The sequence below is a fragment of the Ambystoma mexicanum genome, chromosome 7q, assembly GCF_040938575.1.
Source record: "Ambystoma mexicanum isolate Mex_15411 chromosome 7q, UKY_AmexF1_1, whole genome shotgun sequence".
Taxonomy (NCBI): Eukaryota; Metazoa; Chordata; class Amphibia; order Caudata; family Ambystomatidae; genus Ambystoma; species Ambystoma mexicanum.
The window spans coordinates 914,989,517-915,015,770 of record NC_090941.1 but is presented as its reverse complement, the minus strand read 5'-3'; the positions used below and the strand labels follow the sequence as shown (position 1 = coordinate 915,015,770).

Genomic DNA, 26,254 nt, shown 5'->3' with positions numbered 1-26,254 from the left:
ACCTTAGGTGCGACTCCTTCCGAAGGATGCGCCCTAGCAGGAGGAACCTCTCGGGCTCTTGCACCAGCACACGAACCAAGGCTAGTCCAGCTACTGGCCTCACGGCCGGGGGGGGGGGGTCCTCCGTTCCTTCCGGAAACAGTGCTGATGGACCGCAAGGTTCTTTTACCGGGTGTACACCCGAGGGGCAACACCTTAGTACCCACCTAATGTCTGAAGGCAAGCATCCCCACACAGCACGATCCTCCCCGCAATGAGAGACAATGAAGGACTCTCCCAAAATGGGAATAAGGCCAAGACAGAGTGCGGGTGAGCGTAAATGGGAGTTTATCAATCAGAATAGGGCATGCAAAGAACTCTGAAACTCCGAGAGCGCTCTGTCTGACAATAGCAAAGACAGGCGTATATATTTACAGAAAACGTCATCAGAACCTACATACTATAGGGGGCACAAGTTCATTGGGTTTGGGTGGCGACGACTAACTATAGGTGCTGCTGCGGCGTGGTTGGTCTTGGCTGGAAGACGTCACTGGTCAGCCTCGTGGGTTGGGCTGGGCCTGGCAGGTCGGCTTGAGTTCATCCGGGGGTGTTGGTGTGCCAATGCGGCCTGTGGCAGAGATGAATGCCTTTCCTGACTTATTTGCCCTCGGCCATGCACACCGCAGTCATTCAGTCATTACAGTGTTATTCTCTTTAGTAAATCTTTCAATAGGTTATTTTACAGGTTAATGCAACACAGGAGGAATGCACCTTGTGAGGGGTCTGGTGGCCGTTTGTCAGAGCATGATTACCTGTGTCCTGTTGACCGGTATCATAGGTCGAGGGGCTAAGCTTCAGGGCCTGGGACGGGCGGTACAGGTCTTTCTGCTTTGTTAGAAGTGGTTATAGATGTTCCGCTGTGTGTTGTCAAAGTGTTGGGTGTCCTGATTGCACGGAGTCATAAGTCTTAAGATGATCTGGTGGGTTGTGGGGTTTACGAGGGGGCGCTGGAGGATCTGTGTATTCAAACAGAGGTTTACTGCCGTGTTGTAAATAACGCAGGTGGCAGGCCGTGGCCTTGGATGCTGTAGCGGGACCTACAGATCTTTGAAGCGGCTCCAGCCTAGTTGGGGGAGGTGGAGCAGCGCGGCGCAGGCCTCAGCTCTCTTGTCTGGCAGACTTTGCAGGGTGGGAGGGAGAATGGCCTTGCGCATATTTACAAAGGTATTTTTTCCCGTGTGTTGCCAACTTTTAGGTAAAGGACATTTAATAACATCTGAACACTCTTATAATATTCACTTAGATCACTCGAATACATACATTTCAACTTCATTAAACGTTTCTTGGATACAGTCAATCTGAGCACCTTGTAACTTGTATTGCATTCTATCAACTACAGCATTTAATTATTTATATGTACATTTGCATTACGTGAGGTAGTGACCTGGTTGGTGGGACACAGAGAATGACGCCCGCCACCATGCGTGACGGGAATGACATATAAGGATTGAGATGTCTACACAAGACTAGAGTGTTTGCACGTCTTTCTCATAAGCCTCATGTATAGTTGCATGCATCCTCCTCTGTAGCCTAGCAGCATTAGTTCAGTTATGGCGAGGGGCCGCGGGGTGTGGGTCCTTCATTGCTGGTGTCATATAAGCATGCGCCTCTACAATCATTACACAATTTTGCAGGTTAAGTAGTTTTTAACATTCATACTTGGGTTTTTTCTGCTTTTATCGGAAGGCCATGCTACAGTTCTCCCCATCACCCCGGCCTGGCTGACCGGGTCATGCTGGGAGCAGTAATACATTGTGGAAGGCGAAATGTTAGTGTTAGTATTTCGTGCAAGCTCATGTCCTTCTTGTTCGTGGGAACGCGCTCACAACGGATCTGCCAGGGTGCTGCGGAAACTCTCCAAAGGTGGGGGCCGCGCCACGGTGCGCTGAGCTCACACCATCTTTACCAGACAAAATGGTTTCTGGGCCTAGCTAGATTTTAATACATGTGGGCAATCGATGCGTGTGGGCAATGTCTCCAGCGGGTGAACCCTCCATCACCTGGGCCCGGGTGGCATGAGGGGACGCCCAATGAGCCATAGCCCTCACCTGGGGAGAAAACGCAGGCGAGGGGGGTCTCCTGGACCAGTCCTCCCCTACATGTCCGAGGGGGCGCCTGCATGCAGCACTACCGGCAACACTGCCGAGGGCAATACGCCTCCAGGCCCCGGCCTGAGGGTCAGGCTAGGACTCATGCTCCACCACCAAGAGTCTTGGAGGAGGCCGGGCCTAAGAGCCAAGCACCGAGACTTTGGCATGCAGCTCAACAAAATGGCCGCTGTGCCAGACAACATGGCCACTCGTCCGATGCCACTCCTAGGAACGGAGCAGGTGGGAGAACGAGTTTCAAGGTGGGACTGGTGTCAACCAGGTATGTGGCTTAAAGTTTATCCATCAGCTGCGCAGGGCAGGTTTCCCCTGCAACAGAGGCAGAGTGCGCTGCAGCCACTCCGTCAATATCACCTGCCACCTCTTCAGCCTCCGAAGACCGGTTCTTCGAAAGGCTCCTGGTGCTGATGCGAACCGCTCAGATGGGGCAATCCTGCGGGATGCAGTCAGGGACTTGCTCCCTCCGGTCGCTCCACCAACTCCCATATTCATTCCTCTTATGGCTCTGGCGCCACAGGACCCAGCGCAGCCCCTGATGGCTCCTTCAATTCCGGCTCATCTGCCGCCCACAGTCCAGGCGGTTCCACTCCAGCCTCCGCAGCAGCCTCTGGTCTCCACACCGCAGCCTACGGCGCCCAGCACTCTTCCACCTGCTCGGACCAGTCAGACATTCTGGTGGACACAGACGAGGAGTAGGACCCTTACACGCCGTCGTCAGCCAAGGCCTTCCACAACCGGCTTCCAGGGTTGGCTGACTATTTGGGCCTTCGTCAACCTTGGGTTGATCAGCCAGAGGAGGGGGTATTGGCAGAAATCCTGACACTATGACCCCCTACCAAAACAGGTATCCCGATGCAGAAGGACCTTGTTGCCTTGGCCTAGAAGGGGTGGCTCAAGCCACACTTGGCCCAATCTGTCAATCGGCCCCAAGTATAGACAGATGGAGGGGAATCCACTCTTGCTGTCGACGCAACCGCATTCTTCGGTGATCGCTGTGGCGTCACTCTACTCAAGGAAGGAAAAGGAAAAGGCAAGGAAAAGATCTTGAAGGCGTACAGGAAGAAACTGTACTCCACCGCCTCTCCACCCGCGTCAATCCAAAGTGGATGCCATGCTGTCGGCAGGTTAACCAGAGGCTTTTGTGGGAAATAGCGGACTTCCTTCCAGAACTTGCGGTGCAGAGCCAAGCATGCTTCAAGGCGGGTCTAGGAGAAGCCAAGCTGCTAGTGCAGGACATCATGGAGTCCACTGTTGCCCACATCGATACCTCTTGCCGGGCCATATGCATCGCCACGGACATGAGAAGGACGGCCTGGCTTTGGGCTCCTAAGTTTAACCCTGATGTCCAGGAACGCATATTGGACCTTCCGTTCCAGGGTATTGACCTCTTTCACTCTACCACTGATGATGAATTAGATAAAAAGAACAGCTTGCAAACCGCAAAGTTTTTTAACCTTACGAAGGCCAAGCACAAGGCGTTCACCCAGTTGCATCAACGCTGTCTGACAGGGGGGCGGGTGTTCAGTAGGTTCTGGGGCTTCCAGGAACAGAAGTCGAGGCAGCCTGACCGCTCTGAGTCAGCACCGGCGCAAACAACAAAAGCGGGGCCAAGGGCTATTTCCAGTCTCCCTCCGCAGCAGCAGCCTCAGAGGGAAAGAAAGCATGACTCGTCCCTTCAAGTCTCCTTTCACATGCAATTTTGGCACCAGAACTTTTCGGACCCGTGGATAATCTGTAGTATCCTCTGGGTACCTCCTACTGGTTCCTCCTTCTCCTCCCCTCAAATCCCACAGATTGGACATCGACTCTGTTAGTGGAGAATCAGTCGCTTGTCGAGAGCCAGGCAGTGGAAGAAGTCCCAGTCTCCCAGGGAGGATTGGACTTCTATTCCAGGATTTTCGCCATACAAAAGAACCACGAGGCTGGCCTGAGAGTTGTGTTGGACCTATTCACCCTCAACCTCTTCCTCCCTCTTCAGAAATTCAAGATGGGTATGCCAGCACTCCTTGCGTAGACACTAGAGAAGGGAGACTGGGTGTGCGCCCTGGATCTGAAGGTGACTTAACTACACCTCCCGATTTGGCAGCCACATCGTTCCTTCCTGCTCTTCAGGATCATGCGCTCCCATTTCCAATACAAGGTGCTACCCTTTGGCCTCAACTCAGCCCCAAGGGTATTTACCAGACTCATGAATGCAGTGGCAGCCCTCCTCCGAGCCCAGGGCCCCCGCGTCTCCCTGGACAACTGACTCGTCAGGGCGAGATCTCCAGAGGGGGTTGTCCACACTTCCTCTGCACTTATGAACACACTCCACGACCTGGGTTTTACTAGCAATCTCAAATCTCAGCTGCAGCCCACGCAGAGACTCGCCTTCCTGGGCCTCATCTGGGATGCGAGCACCGAGAGGTTCTTTCCCTAGGAGGACAAGATCACGGCCATCAAGAGAGCCACTACTCACTTCCTCACCAGAGCAGTGACCTCGGCCTGATGGTACCAACACTTATTGGGTATCATGGCAGTGGTCCTACTGGCCGTGCTCTCACACGGTTCAGGATGAGGAGGTTACAGCTGCACTTGCAGCCACATGGAATCAGGTTCAGGATGAGGAGGTTACAGCTGCACTTGCAGCCACATGGAATCAGGTTCAGGATGAGGAGGTTACAGCAGCACTTGCAGCCACATGGAATCAGGAGAAGGGCTCCCAAGCAGAGCCAGGCAGCATCCCTCCTTCTCTCCACTTGGACCTCACATGGTGGTCCAGGGACTGCAACCTGCAGACGGGCAAGCCCTTCCAGCAGCTGGCCCCCACAGGTCACCATCTGTACAGGCTCCTCCCTGGCCACTCTGGACAGCCACAGCGTCCATGGAGTTTGGACTCGGCAGGAACTGGAGTCTCATATCAACTAGATGGAGCTCAGGCCCATCTGGCTATCGCTCCAAGCGAGGCCAACTTGGAAGCAGACGGGCCCAGCAGACTGGGAGCGGACAATTACAAATGGCAATTGAATGACTAGATGCTGCTGGAGGTCTTCAGCAGATGGGGACATCCTCTGGTGGATCTGTTTGCCTGCTGGAAAATCAGGAAGTGCTGACAGTTTGCGTCCTGGCAGGGGCAGCACCCCGGCTCCCTGGGCAACTCCTTACAGATCCTGTGGGACGGCATGACAGCCTATGCCTTTCCTCCCACACCCCTGGTCCACAGCGTAATCTGCAAGATAAAGGAATCTTGTCACCTCAGCATCATCCTGATAGCTGCATGGTGGCGGGCGAGACCATGGTTCTCTGAACTGCTCAGCCTCACGGACAGACCACCCACTTTCCGATAGGGCCAGCCTATCTGTCCCAGCAGGTGGGCAGGGTCATCCAGTGTGGTTCCTGAGCAGGTCCCCCTTGGCACCTGAACCTATCACAGGCTTACCTGGAGATCATTCAGGGTGCCAGGTGCCAATAGAGGAGTTAATGGGATAAGTTCTGTCATTGGGTGGACTCTTGAGGACCCACTCACATGCATGTTGGATGATGTGCTCTCCTTCTCGGCACACCTTGCGCACTCGGACGTACAGGTGGACAACATGTTGCACCTATCTGGCGGCCATAGGGGCCTACAGAAATTCAGAGGAGGTCTTCTCTTCCAACCCGATAGTCAAACATTATCGGGCCTGTCCAGGCTCTACATGCCCGTCAGGAAGCCACACCCCGTGTGGGACCTCAGTGTGGGGTTAGGCGCCTTGGCGCACAATCCCTTCAAGCCCATGGCGTCTGCGGACATCAGGCTGGTCACCATTAAAACAGCTTTAATGGGCTTCAGCTCCCTTTGCTGAATCAGCGAGATACAGGGTGGCCTCAGAACATTATACCACTTTTCACAAGGATAAGGTGGTCCTGCGGACTCGCCCTGCGTTCCTACCTAAGGTACCCTCCGCTTTGCATCTAAATGAGGAAATAGTCTTACCTACGTTTTTTGCTGACCCCATGGACGAAACTCCGAGTCTTGCACTGTCTGGTTGTCAGGCGTGCTCTGAAATTCTATCTGTACAGGACCAAGGGCTTCTGCAAGTCGGACGCACTGTTCACCTTCGGTGCCTCCACGCCCAGGTATCCAGCATCCAAGACCTCTATTGCACGGTGGATGATTGAGGCCATCAAGGAGGCCTACGAAGGGCAGCACAAGCCGCTGCCTTCTAACATGCATGCCTACGCTGTCAAAGCCACGGCCATTGCATTCCAATGGCAGGTCCTGTAGCAGGTCATCAGCAGGGCGGCTACCTGGGCCCCCCCCTTTGGCTTTCTGTAAGCGTTACTGTTTCGACGCCGTCTCCAAGTCAGACGCGGCCTTCAGACAGGTGGTTCTAAGGAACCTATTTGCTTAAGGAGGGTCTCCTCTCCACCCTGTGGCTACATTCAGTTGTAATCGCCCATGCAGTATGGAGGAAAGGGGACGGGACGTAAGAGTAATTAATGGTTGCTCACCGTAGTGACTAACGCTTTCCTCCATACGTCCCACCATCTGTCTCCCGTCCCTAGGAAGGGACGTCCCATGCAGTACAGAGGAAAGGGGACTAGCGGCTAGAGTAGTTGGTCACTACAGTGAGTAACTATTTATGACCTATACTGAATGTGTATGGAAAGGTTTGACTTTCCTTGAACTACTGTTGGGTGTTCCAAATGAGGTTTATGCTTTGGTCTGTGTACCTTCAAGCATAATGTTGTGGTGTGCTAATTGTGATTACTAATGTGGAATTTGTTTCCTTCTGGCTAGTACATCTTGAGTATGCCATAAGTTTAGCCTAAAACACAGGCATTGAGTGCGTATATAAGGAGATGGGCATTTGTATAGATAGTCAGCTAACATTCCATTTTTTTTGTGCCCAAATAGGCTAATGTCAAAATCCTTATAAGCAGTGCATTTATTTTGAATGACGATCCAATCATATTGTGATAATTTAATTTTTGCACAGACGCGATTATGTAGTAGAGTTTCAAGGAAAATTGCAGCATCAGCAAGGGCATTCAACATACTTTGATGCCACAGTGCTGAACAGGTTTCTTTTGTTGCTAACAATTGACGTGCCACAACTCCCAATATATTTATTGATAACAAATCTAACAGACATTTTCTTAGCATTGCACACATTTTCCATTGCACTTGCGAGTATAATGAAGCCAAACCTAATTTAAATCGAATTAATGGCAATGGGGTGCTATTCGGCAGATGCAATATCTGTTTCCAAAATTTGGATTCCAGCATGTCCCAGTTCTGATTTTTTTTTTGGCAAAAAAGCTTCTCAGCTGTATATCAACATTGGTATTAATTTTTTTTGATAGAATATTATGTTTGTACGAGTATTTTGCAAATTTATGCGACAGCACTTTAGCTTGCGAAATCAAAGATTGTCAATTACTTTTTAGATTCAGTTCATGCTCATTTTCTTTCAGTGTATCTGCTATGGTAACACCTAGGTACTTATAAGAGGGTACTCTCTCAAGATGCACATTATCTAGGCTCCACTGATGAGTTCATTCTGGGGCTTACTTTGTTTTTGCATACTAGAATTTGGGTTTTGTCCGTATTTATTACAAGATTGTTCATTTTGACATACCTATTCAGAATGTTCAAGAGGTTCTGTAAACCAATCTGGGTTTGGGACAGTAAAACCAAATCATCTGCGTATAGTAGATGGCTTATTTGTTGCAAGCCCAATTTTGGAGCATCACTCATTGCCTCTAAGAATACCATTCTCAAGTCCAAAATGAACATATTAAATCTCGTGGATGCTAAAATGCATCCTTGCTTAAGACCCCTCTGTGTCGGGATACTCGCTGACAGGGACCCATCAAGCGTTAGCTTAACTTGCCTTGAGGTATTTGTGTGCAGGAGCATGATCAGAGCTAATAGGGAAGGAGGGCAGTTGTAATTCCTTAACTTTTGATACAATAGGACCCGATCAAGTGAGTCAAACGCGACCCTAAAATCACTGCATGCCATGAAACACTTGTGTATAGGCGCGTTACAAATGCCATATCATATCATATATATCGTATATAAGGATTGGTTCCGGGCGGCATATTTAGATTTTATCATATGAAGAGCTAAGATGTTTGGTATCGGTCCCAATCTGACCACGAAACCAGCTTGAAAGGGCTCTCTTTATTGCATGTTTGATGTCCATTGATTAAGTTCTTTTAATAGGATCAGGGAAAATAATTTTCCGGGAGCATCTAGTAATGCAATTGGCCTATAGCTATTTGTTAATAGGCAATCTCCCTTTTTGTAAATTGGAACAGTTAGTGGATGTTTCCAAGTTGGGGGGGATTGTCTGTAAATGGTTTATTGTGGAAAATATATTATAAAGAATCTTAGCCCAAAGAACAGGATGTTGTTTAAACATATGATTTGACAACCCATCTGGACCACAAGCTCTAGAACGACTGGCTGAGCGAATGAATAGTTTTATATCTTACAAATCAAATGTAAGATGGAACCTGTTTGGAAGTGCTAAAGATTCCAGGCTCGGACAATTTGCTGGAGTAGCATATAAGTCTGTGAAATGTTTTATCAATGTTCCCTCTGTGACAGCTTGCTTGAATTATTGCTCCATTGCCTTGGGACATTTGATTTAGAATAGTCAATGTTTTTGCTGTTTTTTTAGATTGCAATATATTTGCACCATCCTTCTGGTATAGCATCGCTCTTCTAGCACGTAACCAATTTTTATACTGCGTTTTGATGCAAATTAGTAGAGCACTTCTGATTTCAATGGGTTGTTTCAATGCTTCTCGTTTTTCAGCTCTGCATATGGTTTTCTAGAGATTGTTTGTGCTTAGGGAATTTAGATGGTTTACATTGCACTACTTGCATCACGTCACTATATACAGTGTCATAGGTTGGTTTACCTAGTTCTAATTGGGCTATTTTAGTCTCCAAGGACTTATTGAATTGCCATAGAGATTTCTCTGACCATCCGAGCCTATTTTCATATTTTCACTAGCGTTAATTATTAACTGATTACTTTTGCTAAAGCAGTTTGGAGCAGCTGTATGACTTCTGGGGACATGTCTGGAGAGGAGGTGTTTTCTTTAATATTCACAGGTAGTCCCAAAATATTGGGTTGGATTTTGGTCATGACATGTGTTTTGATTTTTTTGTTGGATAAGGCAATGCCTTTTTAGACGGTCTTTTGCGAATGCGAACAAGTCGCAGGTTCATTGGAGCCAACAGGCGGATTCACCAGTTGAGTTTTTTTTGTGCTGATGTTGGTCTTAAGAGAGACTGATCCTACACTTCCCGGATTAACCACATCACCTGGAATTACTGTAGATAAGCGACCCGCCAAGTAAGCATCCACTGCCTTGCGAATTTCCTTTCGCTGCTCGGCTTCAGCTTCTCATTGAATAGCATTTTCTTCTAGTACACTAGCTGCTTTCACAAGACCATCAAGTGGCGCATAGGCAATTGTTGCCACTTCCCTTGCGTCAGTCTCAATTCGTGTTTTCGCGAAGTCTTGTTATAGATATTTTTTTGTAATAGCCTTGGATGCTATGATTGAACTTCATTTGGTTTGGGAGAGTAAGAGCTTTGAAAAATTGTTTTGTTTTTGATTTAGTAGGTTTACTAAGCTGATTTTGGTTTTTTGGATAATTTTGTTTGTGCTTGAGCACCTTTATGTTCTTTTTTTTAATTTGCAAAAATCGTATAAGCCGTATTGTTGTTTGACAGGCTTGGATTGCACTGGTGTGTTTTCTTCTGAAAGCGTGATTAGAGTTGGAAGTATTGGCGATTTCAATGGTGTCGCGCACAATTTCTGTTATCATAGGAATTGCACACATCGGTTGGGCCCCTGTTACTTCCACTACTGTTTGAGTAAATTTAGAAACAGATTGGTTGGTGATATTGTTGCTTAACACCCACTTCCAATTTAGTTAGTAATAGCTTGGTTGTGTCCGCCTGCCATTAACATTTTTCCATTTGATTATGTTGGTTATTTATTTTGCTATCTAAAGTTTCAAATAATTTAGTCGTCTGCAATGCCAAATTCATTGTAGTAAAGGTGACCTGTAATAGCTTAGGTAATGGGTCCACTTGTATCTGGTTACACGACGTCAAAGGAACACCTATGATATTTCGTGGGGTTGGGGCGATGTAAGAGGCGACCGAACTTTCATTAGTCTACAGGTGACCTTGACAAATTGCCAGACATTAGATTTTCTGAAAAGCAAGAGTTAGGGGAGTCTATCAATTACAACCTCATCATCTAGCATTCGTGGTAATCTAGAATTTGGATCAGCCATGTTAGCCGTAGCCGGTACATTGTTTAATAACATGCTATCTGTTAATGAAGGTTCTATGGGGAGGGCAACAGACACAGTAGGGGACGTCGATGCCCTTGATTTTAAGCACTTCACCGTGGAGGTAGCGGAGTCCACACTGTTTGGCTTATTTGTAGTTATTTAGCACTGGTTGTAAATCCACTGACGCCTCACCTGTGGAAACCGCCACTTGCCGTGATAAAGCAATCTTCACCGGTCTAAAGTCCTTGCAGTATTTCCAAATGTCCGCATGCACATCATCTTTAAATGCCAGTTTCAAGGATTTACGTTGCGTTTTGCCAGTATGGGTCGAGCCTGTCATGCTTGGTGCTCGTTTTCGTTCATTTACGGATTGCGAGCATTGTCTCATCCCTTGACTGGGTAGCATTGGTTCCAGTGGCATGCCCATTTTTAATGTAGGAATGAGGTGCTGCATATTGTGTATTATCCCCTCACAAAGCAGCAAGACTATTTACTATTTGGACTAATTAATGAACACTGTGCCACAGAGTAAAAATAATGTACCCTCTAATATGCCGCCTCCCCTCGCCGAACTCGGCAAAGAGGCACTCGGCAGGTACTCCGCTAGGTGCGCACGCACTGGTGCGCGTGCATGCCCGATTTTATCTCTTCACCCCAGAAAGTAGGCTGGGCTTGGGAGTTAATGAAGTTTACGACTTTCTCAGTGTCTAAATGAAGAAAGAAACAAAGTATAAAACTTGTCAATGTCAAGAAAGCTCTCCAGAGTCTTATAGCTGCTACATCACTGAATTATACCATAAAATGTGCTCCTGGGGTAACACGAGTCCACCGTGTTAAGCGTGTCGTAGGAACAGCAAAGAGGCACTCAGCAGGTACTCCGCTAGGTGCGAGCACCATTTGTATTACAATTTCATTTTGTACTGATTCTACAGCCCTCTCTCCCTACTAAGAGAAGCCTGACTGCTGCCTCTACACTACCCTGAACTTAGGTGGTACAGCCTTATACTAAGAGTGGAGTCTTGTACTGCCTCAGTTGAATGGTTTTACTAAGCCCTTAGTTGGACTTCAGAAAATCTGTCCTGACAGAACCATAGGGAGGTAAATGGAAAACCCCATTCCAAAGAACATTTGGGAAATGTTTTGTATGTGGATCTTTAGATCTTGTGAAAGGGGATCCCAGTTGTAAGGATACACCTTCAGGATTACTTAGTCTTCATCCCTGAGGGAGAAGCACAAATGGCAAGTCCATATTGGGCATGATTGTACGCAGTACTCTTTGGGTGCACTGCAACAACCCTGACTACAGGTAATGGGAAACCCAAATGTTAGGGAGAATTCTCACCACTGTGCCAATTCCTCCCACTTTAGAGCCCTCCAGCTCTTTTGTTAACCTTTGGGACTTTAAACCTTTCATTTTTTACGTATTTTCTGTGTTTGTTTCTGTGGATATGGAGTCTAACCAACTCATAGGCATCTTCTTGTTTGTGTCACACAGCACCTTCACTGCAGTGACACAGGGATGTATTTTAGACTTCCCAAAGGTTTAAATACCTTCTCTGGGATAAACTACTTTTTCTCAGAGAATATAAAGTGAAATTGACTTTACTAGTCTTTACAAATTCCTAGATCCATCACACACTATCTTACAATAGAGTGCTGAAGGGGATACCTAGTATCCCGTGTCTAAATACTCATGTAGCAGTCAAATGCTACCCTTTCCTATCAAAATGTCTGGTGGCAATGGTTTTACAACGAACTACCATGATTTTTACCCACCGCGAACACCGGTAGCGTTAAATCGCGGGAGCCATGTTTTTCAATATGGCGTCTGAGCCCCCTTTGTTTGAACAGTTTCCGGTCGTCTTTTTTTCACCATTTCTTTTTGGAAAGGTCCTTCTAGAGTTTCTTTGCACGCCAAACTAGGTTTGGTCCCTTTGTTCCGACGCCTTTGGCAAGCTTCAGGACTGAAGACCGCCTCTGGCGCCTGAGTGTCTGGGGTGGGCAGGAAGTGGGGGAGGTGCCCGAAACTCTGTGCATAGTCTCCTAGGAGACCTAAATGCACTCTGGCGTGATTGGCTGGCTGACTGTCTGGCAAGGACAGCCACCTTGCTGGGTGAGTGACAGAAGGCCTCTACCAGTTTATGGTTATGCCTTTTGGACTAAAAATGCACCTGCTTCATTTCGGAGGATGGTGATTCAAGTTCTGAATTGGTTAGAGGACTTCTGCGTGGCATACATGGATGACATTGCATTGTTAAGTCCCACTTGTGAAGAGCATCTACACCACCTAGGATGTGTTTTTCTGGCTCTGGAACAGGCCCATCTGACCATAACGGCTAATAAATGTCAAATTGGCCAGAGTAAAGTGGCCTACCTTGGACATGAGGTAGGAGGAGGTGAAATAAGGCCATTGCCTAGCAAAATACAAGCTGTAAAAGACTGCGGCACCCCTACTATTCAGACCCAAGTGAGAGCCTTCCTAGGTCTCACTGGGTATTAAAGGAACTTAATAGAGAACTATGGGACCATAGCTTCTCCCTTGAATGTGAGCCCTTCACCCAAATTCCCACAAAGGTCAGGTGAAATGAAGAGTGCACCAAGGCATTTGAAGGACTGAAGACCGCCCTTTGTCAAGCTCCCGTCTTAAGAGCTCCTGACTACAACCAATCCTTCATTGTACAAACTGATGCTTCTAACACCGGGATAGGTGCAGTTTTGAGTCAGCTGGATGACAAAGGCAGGGGACACCCTATCTGCTTCATCAGTAGGAAACTGAAGGACCGTGAGACAAGGTGGACAACTGTAGAACGTGAATGTTTTGCCATTGTGTGGTCTCTGAAGAAGTTTAGGCCACACTTGTATGGTTCTTTCATTATTCAGACAGACCACCAACCCTTGAGATGGTTAATGCAGATGAAGGGAGGTAAATACAAAATTAAGGTGGTCTATCAGCCTCCAAGGGTTTGATTTCACCATAGAACACAGGTGTGGGTGTAATCGCCAAAATGCGGATGGTCTCTCCAGAAAGTATGACCAAATGGATTAGGAGATTCATCCAGAAGTGGATTAAACTCTCTTGTCCCTTAGTGGGAGCGGGGGGTGGGGTGACGAGGGTTTGAAGGAATTCTAATTTCTGTGCTAATTCCCTTCAACCTTAGAGACACCCAGCTCTTTTGCTGGGATTTAGGATTTTTTAATTTTAACCCTGGAGTGAGTGAACCCTTTTTCTCACTCCCTCATGTGTTTTTGACCTGATTTGGATTGAGTTTCCTTTATTTTTGGACTCTTACAAACTCCATAGGCATCTACATTTTGTATAGTGACACACAGCACCTTCAGTGCAGTGTCACAGATTAGATGTTCTCATAAGGTTTAAATACCTTGTACCTGTGAACTACTGTTCCCAAGAATAGTAAAGTGAAATTGACTTTACTTAACTTTTCTCTTTGTTGGACCAGCACACACCATCTTATGTGTGTGTGGGGGGGGGGGATACCTAGTAGCCCCTTATCCTACATTCTCATGTGAAAAAATGTATGTTAGCCTCACTACTTTAAATGGCTGGTAGCAGTGGTTTTATTTTCCTATCATTGTGCTTTTCTACTGCAGGCTGAACCCTCAGCTGCAGTATAGCACTGATGGGTGACCATTTTGTCAAAATGCCCCTGGTCGTCTTTTTTCGCCATTTTCCGTTTGTGAGGTCTTTCTTGGGTTTTACTCACAACATTACTGCTCACATTGACCCCTCTTCAGATGAGCCTGGCTGCTCGACCACATAACCAACCTGTGTAGTTCAGACTTATACCAAAGGTTGGGTCCTTATTGCCAAGAGGTCAAGTTTATTGTAGTGCACCCAAAGGGTACTGCAGAAAATCTTGCCTAGCACGACCCTTCAAGTGATTGCTACAAAAAACTCTTAACTTTGGGCAAGACTTTTATTTACTATGAAGTGCCTCATAGACTGTGCTGCAATTGACTTTGGCTGTCCTGGCTCCCTGCAGACTCTTCTAGTCCATTGACCTTGATTGTCCCTCAGAAGTGATAACTTGTGTTAAGACTGTTATTGCTGGTTTTATCTAGACTTCATTGGAAGATTGAAGTATACTCGCATGCCCTGAGAAACGAAACTGTTTAACCTTTTTCCTTCCATTAACCTCTCCTTTCTGCAACCCCAGAATCTGCAAAGAGTACTAGTAGTATATAAATGCCATTTCTGTCCTTGTGAATGAAGTCCCCTCCGGGTGTAGAAGTGTTTAAAAAGCATCTCTAAAGAGTATCTACTAAGCTTATGCTGATTATGGAAAAGTATTTTAAAGTATATTTGATTGTTACATATCTTGCCCTTTTTAAAGAACGCTTATTTAAAAATGTATATTAAATATTTATAACTAAAACCTTGAGTAGAAGTGTTACTTGGCTACTTGTAACAGTCAGGCATGTGGATGGGTGCTGGGGAGTGGTCAGAGTGCACGAGCGCCAGAGACTTGTGTGTCCACCTAGATCAAATTTAATTCATAGGTCGGTGCTGCATTCTGATGGCAGAGATGGTGTGCTTCATGTATTAGCGTGGCTATGAAGGTGAATGTGTGCGAGTGGGTAACCGTACCTGCGGCATCTGTGGTCAGTGCATTCTTTCCATGTTTAGCATGAGCTCTGGTTTAGCACTGGCGGGCCCCAGGCAGAAATATTATAGATTACTGTGCAGTATTGAGACTTGTTGATTTCTTGAATGGTAAAGCTTAGAAGCTTCAAAGCTAATTCTTGAGCCAGGAATGTGATACCTGGCAACCTAGTGAGCAGTTTCTCTTTGAGGGCTATTATACAGTTTCTATAAATGTGAACTTTGAAAAATAATTTGTATGGGCATGGTCTTCCTGTGTAATCTGTATTCTTTCTGCACACGTTATTTTGACAGGAATGTGATACAACCGCATTAAAATGAACACTTTCCTTTATTTTAGGATTGGATTGAATTTGAAGAAATAGCGGATTTGGAGGAACGTGCCAAGAGCCTATTTTTTGAGAGGGTCCATGAAGAAGTTATATTGAAGACTCAAGAAGCCGTTAGAGAAAAAGAATTCCAAAGTGTACCTGCTGGACGATCTGCTGTGGTAGAGGTATTTGTGTCTCTTATTTTATTTTTTACGTACGAAAAAGTATTGCACACATTGTCAATCACCTTCCGTAAGATGGACTTCTAAATTCAACCATGGTGGACAGATTTTAGGAGGCCAACCAAGTCATGGTGAACGGGGAGACAAGAGTTTAGCCAAAAATCCCATTAAGGTAGTGTGGAGAGCAGTCAAGGCTTAGTCGTGCGAGTGTGGTTGGGGGGCGGGGGGAGGAGGGGTGGTCGGTCTCGGGAGGATAGCTCAGGGGCAACGTGCTTGCCTTGGAAGCAAGACGACCCAAAGCACCACAGGTTCGATCCCCAGGTCAGCGCTTAGAAACCTCTGGGTATTAAGCGCGTTCTAAATAACCTATCATATCAATAAGTCCACACAGCACAATAATTCAACTTAGTCCATGTTAAGATGGCTTTCTAGAACCTGCCCTGGTTGGCTTAATTTAGTAGGCCACCCTAGTTATAATGAACAGGGAAGCTCAGAGGTTAACCACTCCAATCAACTTGGGTGGTCATGGCTTGGTCTTGGGAGAAAGTGAGGTCAGGGGTCCACAGTGAATCTACACAGTGAAGCACACAATTCGACAGGTAAGTACAGAATTACTATATTATAGACCCAAAACACATTAAGAAATGAATCAAGCAGGTAGTAATATAACATAATGCTCAAATATCAAACCTATATAGTCACCTTCTGGTTTGTAGGAATGCATACAATAACTTAGACAACTATAAGAAGGTAAGTAGTGGTGCAGTAGAAATTTAAACCAGTTCACAAGAATAATGCCCTAACTTTAGAAGTCAATCGGATGTATGGGACCTTGTGCCCGAAAGTCACAAATCCTCTTAGGAAAGGGTACAGATGAGGAAGAGTTCTTGTGTTGAAAATGTTCCGAAAGATATTTCAACAATGTTACAGGTCAGTAAAATAATTTCGGAAGCTTGTGATTCTGCTTTGCATATAGTCTGACATCTAGTGGTAATCGCTGGGTATTACGTCTTTTTTTCAAAGATCGATAAGGGAAATTGACGTGACTGTAACACTATCCTTAATGTGACGTGTAGTTTACCCAAAATACTTCACGTGTCGAAGTGCCACCAGATCGTTTTTTTCCGCCTAGCTAGTCGGTGAAACATAATTTGGAGCTTGTAAGAGTTTATTTTGCTGATTCCTCTTATTCAGCATTTCGCTTTCCTTCGGCGACTACTCAACGGCTGTTCGATGCCTAATCCTGTCTGCCAACGATCCATCCTTTACTGCTCAGCGATTGTTTTCCACGTGGCCTTGGCCCACCGGGCCGGCCTTTACAGTAGGGATAGTTGGGGCCCTGTTCGTACTGACTTCTCTTTAGAATACCTTTACTTTACCTCTTCTCTTCCATTTCTTTCTGTCTGGCTGCCATTTCCCTCTGCTATGGAGAGGACACATTTTAAATTCTGCCCGCCTTGCAACTGCACATTTCCTTGTAAAGACACCCTTCGCTAATGCGATCACGATGAGTGTCACTGTAAAGCCTGCAAACTCTTTTGGCCTAAGACCCTGAATGACAGGCATACAAAATGGTAGGCGGCCTACACAATGCAGGACGAGAGTCGCTCACCCACCATTGCCTCAGACGAGGGGAGGGGTCTGTCGGCAGCCGCTACTCTGATTCGGAGGACGGTGACGTAGCTGTGGAGCCCTCATGTGTCCGGCCCGACAAACATGCCACTAGCAGTTGTTGGGGAGAATTTGCTTTTCTGTTCCAATTCCCTTCACCCTTGGAGACCCCCAGCTCTTTTGCTGGCCTTTAGGTTGTTTTCATTTTAACTCTAAATGTGCCTTTTTTCTCACTTTCTCGTGTTTTCATCTGATTTGCATTATGTGTTTCCTTTGTTTTTGGAGTCTGACAAACTCAATAGTCATCTACTTTTTGTATGGTGCCACACTGCACCTTCAGTGCAGTGTCACAGAGAAATCCTTTAGATTTCTCATAAGGTTTAAATACCTTTTCTTGGGTGAACTATTGTTCTCTTCCTATGTGGAGTGCTAGGGGGTTGATAGTAGCCTCTTTTCCTACCATTGTGCTTTTCTACCGCATGGTGAATCATCAGCCGCAGTATAGCACCCATGGGTGACCATTTTGTCAAAATGGCCCCGGTCTTCTTTTTTTTGCCATTTTCCAGTTGAGGTCTTTCTTGGGTTTTACTCTGCGCGCCAAGCCAGGTTTGAGCTTTTTGTTCGTTTTGCTTTTGGCGGGCTTCAGTACTGAAACCTGCCTCTGGCTCCAGTGTGTTTGGAAGGGCAGGAAGCAAGGGAGGTTCCTGAAACTCCCCTGTCCTTTGGCTTTAGGAAAGCCTGAATGCACCCAGTCCTGATTGGCTGGCTGTCCTTTCAGGGCGTCCACCCTGCTATTTGAGTGAGAGCTAGGTTGTGCATGAATTGGAGAAACCTGAGGGTTTTGGGACTGAAGACAGTAGGTCACTCGGAAGAACAACCTGACGAAGAAACCATGAACGAAACAATCCTCCTGCACCATTGAATTGCCCGGTGAAGGCCTGCTGCTTTGCCGAAACTCCTTTTTCTGATCGACAAGAGAAGCTCCGGAAGGGACAACTTCTTCCCTTGGGTTCGTCAGACCAACTAACCCCCAAGACGAACTCCACTGGACCATCTTCCCCGACTGTATTGCTGTACTGCTGTAGGAACAGAGTACCAGGGATCGAGAAATCCGCAGTTCTGAGTGGATAGGAAAGGTTTGGCTGCTCTTATAAGCTTACAAGTGTATGCTGCGGAGGAGGCCATGGAGCGAACCTGTTTGTGGAAGGAGAGGGCGGAGTCTAGGTAGATTCCTAGGGTTTTCACATCCTTAGCTGCTTTGATGGGATTGCCGTCTATAATAAAGCTGGTGTAGCTGTGGTCCAGTTTGTTTTAGATTAGGGGTGGAACCGAGGATGATGAGTTCAGTCTTGTCATCGTTCAGGCATAGACTGTGGGAGGCCATCCATGCCTAGATGATAAGGTACACCCTGTACACCAAGGCCAAATCCTTGTTGTAATCTCCCGTCAACGGGATGAGAATCGGCGTAATTAGTGTAGGTGATACCCAGACCGTCAAGATCATCAAACAGGGGTTCGTGAACACGTTGTACAGAGTGGGGGAGACGCTTGAGCCCTGAGGGACACCAAGTGATGGGGATGGGTTCAGCGGAAGCTGAGGTTGAAAAGACACGCATGATCTGTTGCTCAAGAACGACTCAATTCAACCGATGGCTTCTTGTGAAAAGTGGGCAGCCGAGTCCAAGTGGTTGCATAGAATTCTGTGATCTACTAGATTGAATGCTGCAGAGAGGTCTAGAAGAAGCAGTAAAGCAGTTTTCCCATTATCTGAGTATCGATCTGAGCCTTAAGATCGATGAGAGCAGTTTCTGTCCCATGTTGGGGTCTAAAGCCTGATTGCTGGATTCCCGGGAGATGGTTTTGTTCGAGGTATTTTTTTATTTGTTGTTAGGCTCTTATCTAATATTTTGAGCAAGAAGGGGGACGGTGGTGATGGGTCTGTAGTTAGTGGGTATAGGAGGGTTTAGGGAAGGTTTTTTGAGAAGAGGGAGGACCCAAGATTCTTTGAGATTGTTATGGATGGTATCTGATGAGAAGGATGCGTTAATGAGTTTGGTAATAAATGGTGAGAGGTCTCTTGCCGCATCTTTGATTTGTGAGGGGCATGGGTCGCCCTGCCAATTTGATGGTTTAAGGCTGAGGATGATTTTTTCAACTTGTAACGTAGACACTTTGGAGAAGCTAAAGCGGGTGAGTGGGTTGGGTATATGGTTATGAGGTGTGGGGGAGTGGCGTTAGTAGAGTTGGTATATATTTCTAGGATGTCCAGGGTTAGAGTGGATGACCAACTTTTTGTGGGATACACTGGACACCGATTGGGGCAGGCTGTTACCAAACAGACCTTATCCAGGTGGATTACCCTCACCATTGCTGAATGTTACAGATTGGCTGACAAAGACCCTCCTGAGGGTTTGTGAGCTCACTCCACCAGGGGCGTGGCTACATCCACAGCCCTACAACGGGGAGTTCCTGTTAAAAATATTTGATGCTGCAACGTGGTCTTCCAGCCACACCTTTGTCAAGCCTTACTCCCTGGATACTTTTCATGGTCAAGATATGGCATTTGGTAAAGCAGTGCTCTATTCTGCCATCTGATTGGGTATATCCAAATTCTTCTCCCTCCTCCGTTCACGGATACCGCTTTGGGAGTCTGTCAAAGATGTGGAATACGTTGGGCACAATCCATTCGAAGAACGAGTTACTTACCAACTGGTAACGTTCTTTCGCCTGTATGTTCCTCCAACGTATTCCACATCGCCCTCCCAGCCTACCCCTCTGAAGAATTTCCCATGCATTGCAGCTTACGTTCCCACATGGCTGTGCAGTCATGGAGGCTTGATATGCGGTTATGGCACACGTTGTGGAGGGAAAAAACATGGACTGAGGCTATGGGCGCCTTCGAGGGACATCGACCCGACGCCATCGACGCAGGTCGCCCTCTGCCAAAAAATGTCTGAAGCAGCACAGCTGTGGACATTGCATGTCAAAGATGTGGAATATGTTGGAGGAACATCCAGTCGAAAGAACTTTGCCAGTTGGACATTAACTTGTTCCGTATGCGTGCCCTCGTTATCGTTGTTACTTCGAGTCATCAATCTACTCAAACAGTGTTGGTGCCGAATGATCCTCATCGCACCGGTGTGTCCCGGACCTTCTCAGCATGTCAGCGGCACTGCCAGTGGTCGCGGATCTTCTCGCCCGAGAAGGAGGCGCCATTCTTCACCGCGGTCTCTGAACCTGAAGGCCTGGCTCCTGCAGCCCTAGCATTTGGTGGCTACGATCTCCCAGCGGGCTGCAAGGAAGTTCTCCCCAAGGCTAGAGCATCGTCTACTTAGAAATGCTACAGACTCGAGTGGAAGAGATTCGCTATTTGGTGCCATTCTCAGAAGATCGACCCACTGAGGGTGAAGGCCCCTTCCATATTTGCTGTCGTTGGCCAAATTGGGGCTGGCCCACACCTCCATTAAGGTTCATCTGGCAGCCATCTCCTGCTACACCAGATCCCCCAGGACGACCATGCTTGTGGTCATACCGATTGGTCAAGAAATTCGTCAAGAGACTATTCCGCTTGTTCCCACCAGTGAAGACTCTAGCCCCGGCGTGGGAATTCAATGTGGTGCTTACTAGGCTCATGGGACAGCCGTTCGAGCCTCTGCATTCTGCACCACTCAAGTTTTTGTTGTGGAAAACAGCTTTTCTCGTGGCCATCACTGCACGACGAGTGGGGGAGATCCAGGACGTCTCCTGTAAACCACCTTACTTGACTTTCCACGAGACGAGGGTGGTGCTGCGGTTGCACCCCTCCTTCATGCCCAAGGTGCCGTCAGACTCATCTAAACGAGCCCTTGGTGTTACCTGTGTTTTTTTCCGACGCCTTCGTCGCTGGCTGAATGGACTTTGCACTCACTGGATGTGTCTGAACTGCTATGTGGCCTGCACAAAGAGTTTCCAGAAAGCCTCTCGGCTCTTCGTGAACTTTGATCCTGTGAACCATGGGAAGGCCCTGTCCAAGGCTTCCATTTCCAGGTGGCTCGCCGGCTGTATCACCCACTGTCACCGGTTGGCAAACAGACTGCTGTCTGGCTGTCCGAGAGCCCACTGTTAGGCAGAATTGCATGCAGTACCCTCTGGGACCACTACACACAATTAGGACTACAGGTGTTAGCCAAACAACCTTTGGTACAAGTCTGTACCACAGTTTTTGGTAGCGAGCTGAGCAGCCAGGCAGAGTGAATGTGAGCAGTACAAGTAGTTACACAGAGGACTTTCAATCACAGTGATTCAAGTAAACACTCATACTCAAGGTTTCTAAAACACTTATTAATTTATTACACAATCATTTAGAAAATATTTCACTAGTAGAAGACAATTTAATATTCTAGACCAATACACTTCAATACAAAATTCGAAGGTTTTGAGACAGTTTGAGCTCCCCTGAAATAGGAGCCAAATGGCAGTTCAGTTACTTAGACGTGAGCAAAATGGACAAAGTAAGTAGAATAGATCGCCTATACTTATTAGACAGTGCAAATAGTTTCAGTTCACCAGAGGAGTTCAATTCAAGACAATAGGCCAGGCCAAAGTCAATGGGCTAGTGTTCTGGATAGGAAAGAGCAGTTCTGGTATCAAACGGTAAAGTCTTTGCAAAAGTTCTCAGAAGTAGTTAAGGCGAAAAAGAATAATTTGTTGGTTCACAAGCTCATTAGGCCTGTAAGTTGGGAAAGTTTCACAAACTTTCACCGCGAGAGTGGCGTTCTCTTAATCGGGTTGGCACAGTAACTTAGTATGAAGAAAGAAATGCAGCTTAAGTCATTGGTTCCGGGCATTTCCTGCAGATCTCACTGTTCCACAGCCTCAGTCGTGTGGACAAGAGGGAAGATTTCGGGGGACTCCTGCACTGCACGGGATCGTCGAAAAAGCAAACCAGATGGAGTTTCCAGTAGCTGTAGATTCAAGCACACAAGCCGGTATCCCTCTCTCTGGTTAATCCTAACCAGTCTTGAGAATGGTATCCAGGTGGCTTACGAGTTGATTGGTCCCACCAACTCAAAGGAAGAAGTCGTTTTTGCTGTCCTCTTCCAGTTCTTCTTCGTTTCTTTCGTTCCAGTGGTCGACTCTGCTTTCCAGTCCAAGAGACTCCTTTTAAACAGTTTTCTCCCTTTCATTCCAGCCGAGCTGTCACTCACCCTGCAGGGAGTGCATTTGGGTCTCCTAGGAGACTAAGCACAGGGAGTTTTCGGGCACCTCCCTTACTTCCTGCCCACCCCCGCCAAAAGCACACGAACAAAGTGACATGCTCATAAGTATTGCACTAAATGCAACAGTGATATTTTAATGTCCAGTGTCCTAGCTATTTGTCACCTGCGGGTATAGGAAGTGTCTGTGCCATCCCAAACGGGTACTTGCTGATTTAGAGAAACGGAATGTGTGTGCATTTTGGAGTGTATTTGTGTTACTATTATATTGCCCCTTCTGAAGAAGGCTTAGTCAAACTGACTGTTAAATGAATTAAACATTGTTTAATCAAGAAACCTTGTGTGTAAGAGTTTATTTGGATACTTGTCACTGAATCTCTGTCTAACTCCCATACTGTTCACATTGACCCCTCTTGATATAAGCGTGGCTGCTCAATCACGCTACCAACCTGACTTATACCAAAGGTTGGGTTCCTATTGCCAGGAGGTCAAGGTGGTTGTAGTGCACCCAAAGGGTACTACTCAAAGTATTGCTTAACATAGACCTTGACTGCTCTCCACAGCTACCTTGATTGGGTTTGGGTAAAGTCTTGAGATCCCTGTTCAGAATAACTATTGTGGCCTCCTGAAGTCTGTCCACTGGGCCTGATTTTAGAAATCCATCTTAACAGCACAATGGTCACCATTCCAATTAAACCATTATCTGATGCAGCTCCCAGGTTATCAATGAAGGCCAATGTGGGTGAAGATTGCCAGATGTACTATAAACGGGTATGGTATACGTGCCTTGTTAATGTGTTGACTGTCACATTGGTTCATATATACGTGCCTGGGCTTTCCCCATTAAATTAATTACTAGAACCACAATTTGTGCGGTGAAATCACATTTCCCAGCATTGTGTAACTTCCGTATTACTCTTAGTACATGTTTTCTAATTGGTTACTTATTTCCTTTACAGAGCTGTGATATTTGTCAAGAACAGTTCGAACAATATTGGGATGAGGAAGAAGAGGAATGGCATCTGAAAAATGCCATTCGTGTGGATGAGCAGGTAATGTAAAATAACATGATTCTAATAGATTTGAGCCGAGCCACGAGTGAGAAACAGTATCTCTGTACCCTGATCTCAGTTGAGTCTTAGACACTATTTGAAATGCAAAATGTTTGAATCGGCATATATTTTATTTTGGATTGAAAAGGGTCTACTGAAATCATGGGGGGTATCTTCTCTACATTAGTAATGATTTTAAAATAAAAGTAAACCAGCTGAACTACTCATGAGAGTACCTCCTCTACTAAGTGTTTTGTTCAATATCGGTCAGTTTGGCCTGGTTGGGTGGAGTACAGCAATTACTGTATTCCATTAAAGCCCTACCACTCTTATTGCCTTGTATATCATAGTACATCCTAGTTAGTCAGCTAGAAAGTAACTTTACAATCATTGCTTTGTCTTGAATCTTAAGTGTTGTTCCCACTAATCAAATATCTCAAATCTAGGTTTGTTTCCAATTACTGTTGAGTCTCGAATTTAGGTGGTGGTCCGTTTACTACTATGTCTTTTAGTCTCAAATTTAGTCTTTTCTTCCACTGCTCCAGTATCTCAAATCTAGGTGTCTCCATCTACTTGGTTCTAGTTGCATCTCCACTGCTCTTTTATCTAGGTACTTTTGCCTGCTTTTTCACCTCAAAGCGAAGTTGGTTTTCACTGCTGTTTTCTCCTAAGATGGCAAATCGAGGCACACTGCTGCCTGCTGGGTTGCTCTGTTCAGTTAGATTTAGGTGCATCATCCTTGCAGTCTTGTAGTGATCCGGCGCATCCTTCCAGCTGGGTTAGTCTTGAACCTAGACCCACCCACCACACCCTGGTCCTTTAAACTCCCTGGAACCTGCCTCCCCCTACCCCTGCCCTTTTGTTACTCCAGCTGCACCATCCATACAGGTGTGAACTCTCACTTGTGTATAGGTTAGTTATAAATGTAAATATTTATAATTGGGGTGCACCCTATCCTCAAGATGGACACCTTGCTCCACACCGCCCAAATCAGAGGTGCATGCTGGTGCGGCAGAATGACAAATGAAGCGCTTTGAAACACATTGTGTATAGGCGCTATATAAATTATCACATCAGGTCACTCCACCCAACTCCCACCCTCGACACCACACAGCCGAACATCCCTCCTATACACCCCATCACACTGCCTCTTCCTCTCCCTCCAACACTGTTATATGTTCCACCTCCATCCATAGCCAATCCCCAGTCCACCCTATCCTTCTCCAACCGCCTTGTACATCTTGCTCCTCCAAAGCCAGAGCGGCACTTTGGAGAGCTACAGCTGAAAACATCGACCCATGGGCATCTCTTACTGCCCACCTACACAGTTCCGCCAACCCTCCCATTATGTACTTTCAAGCATTGTGTGTATCACTCTGACCAGTACTTACCACAAGACTTAACTTGGCCTTAATTTTTATATAATACTTCTGGTTGGAAGTGTTTCTGTTGAACCCTTGTTATACTGCAAGTTCTTTGCACCACCTGTTAGGGGGAATTGTAATTTGTGCCATTTCCCTTTAACCTTGGAGACCCCCAGCTCTTTTGCTGGACTCAAAGCTTTTGAATTGTTACTCCTGAGTGAGTGGATCTTTTTCTCATTCACTGATGTGTTTTTCACACTATGATTTTCTATGTTAGTTGCTGTTTTATGGAGTCTGGTAAACTCGATAGGCATCTGCTTTTGCATTGTGACACACTGCACCTTTTGTGCAGTGCCACTGAGAAGCCCTTTGGACTTCCCTTAATGTGTACCTACATTTTCATGGGTGAAATATTGTTCCCAAGAATAGTAAGGTTACCCCGGTCTGTCTTAGCTATACTTTATGGATCCAGCACACACCACCCTTTGTGGGGTGCTGGGGGGTTACATAGTAATTCCTTTAACCCGCTCCTCATATATAACATTTTGCTACACTAACTCACTTGAATGGCTGGTGGCAGTGGTTTCTTTTTGTACTACCCAGTGACATGTATCTGCAGGCTGATTCCTCAGCTGCAGTGCTGCACCCAAGGATGACCATTTTCTCAAAATGGCCCCTGTATTTTTATTTCTCCATTTCTTGTTGGTTTCTTCTGGGTTTTTACTCTGTTTGCATCCGGTTTGAGTCCTTTGTGTATGGTGCCTTTGGCGGGCTTCATCCCTGAATCCCTCCCAGGTTCCAGTGTGTCCAGAAAGGCAGGAAGTCAGGGAGGGTCCCAGAACGTCCCTGTCCTTTGTCTCTAGGTGTCCCTGAGTGAAACCAGTTGCAATTGGGCAGCTGGCTGTCCGTGGCTGTGTGATTGACAGCCTAGGGCTGTGAATGAATGGGAACTTGCATAAAACAAGGGCTTTTTGGGGAATAAGTGCAGAGTTGACAACTGGAAGACCACATCCGAAGCATCAGTGATATTTGTGATGTCATCTTTGATGTCCTGGGTGTTAGTCTTAGCAGTACATGGTTGTGGCGTGAGTTATGGTTGCTTAGCTTACCATAACTGGCGAATTTCTGGGGGTTTTCGATTTTACTTGCAACCATTACGTCCATTTTAACCAGGTTTTTTCAGTGAATTTCATGGGTTTTTACCAGTGCCTGCTATTTTCCTACAACCTATTAATATCATACTTAAAATATAACAATATTTGTGTCCAATTTACAAAGTGTCACCTTAAAACTCTGCCATTTCCCACATTCTAGAATCATTTTTAACACTTCTATACACTTACTATTTCAACTAGTTTTGCATCCCTAGATGTCTACGAACATCTGACTTCATTGCGGACCTTCAGGACTGTGCCACATGAACATCCGCGGGCGCGCGGCACGACGTGTCCGAGAACCCGTCCGCACTTCACAATAAGATCC

The 26,254-nt window shown here is 46.4% G+C and overlaps 1 protein-coding gene across 1 annotated transcript in view; it reads left to right on the top strand.

The window, feature by feature from the left end:
* Positions 1 to 26,254, top strand: part of PCF11 (PCF11 cleavage and polyadenylation factor subunit) — a 498,315-nt gene that overhangs the window by 377,741 nt on the left and 94,320 nt on the right. Inside the window, exons 13-14 of the mRNA XM_069639870.1 lie at positions 15,398 to 15,553; positions 23,316 to 23,408. Of these exons, the coding sequence (XP_069495971.1) occupies positions 15,398 to 15,553; positions 23,316 to 23,408 (249 nt within the window). The remainder of the gene's footprint in view (positions 1 to 15,397; positions 15,554 to 23,315; positions 23,409 to 26,254) is intronic.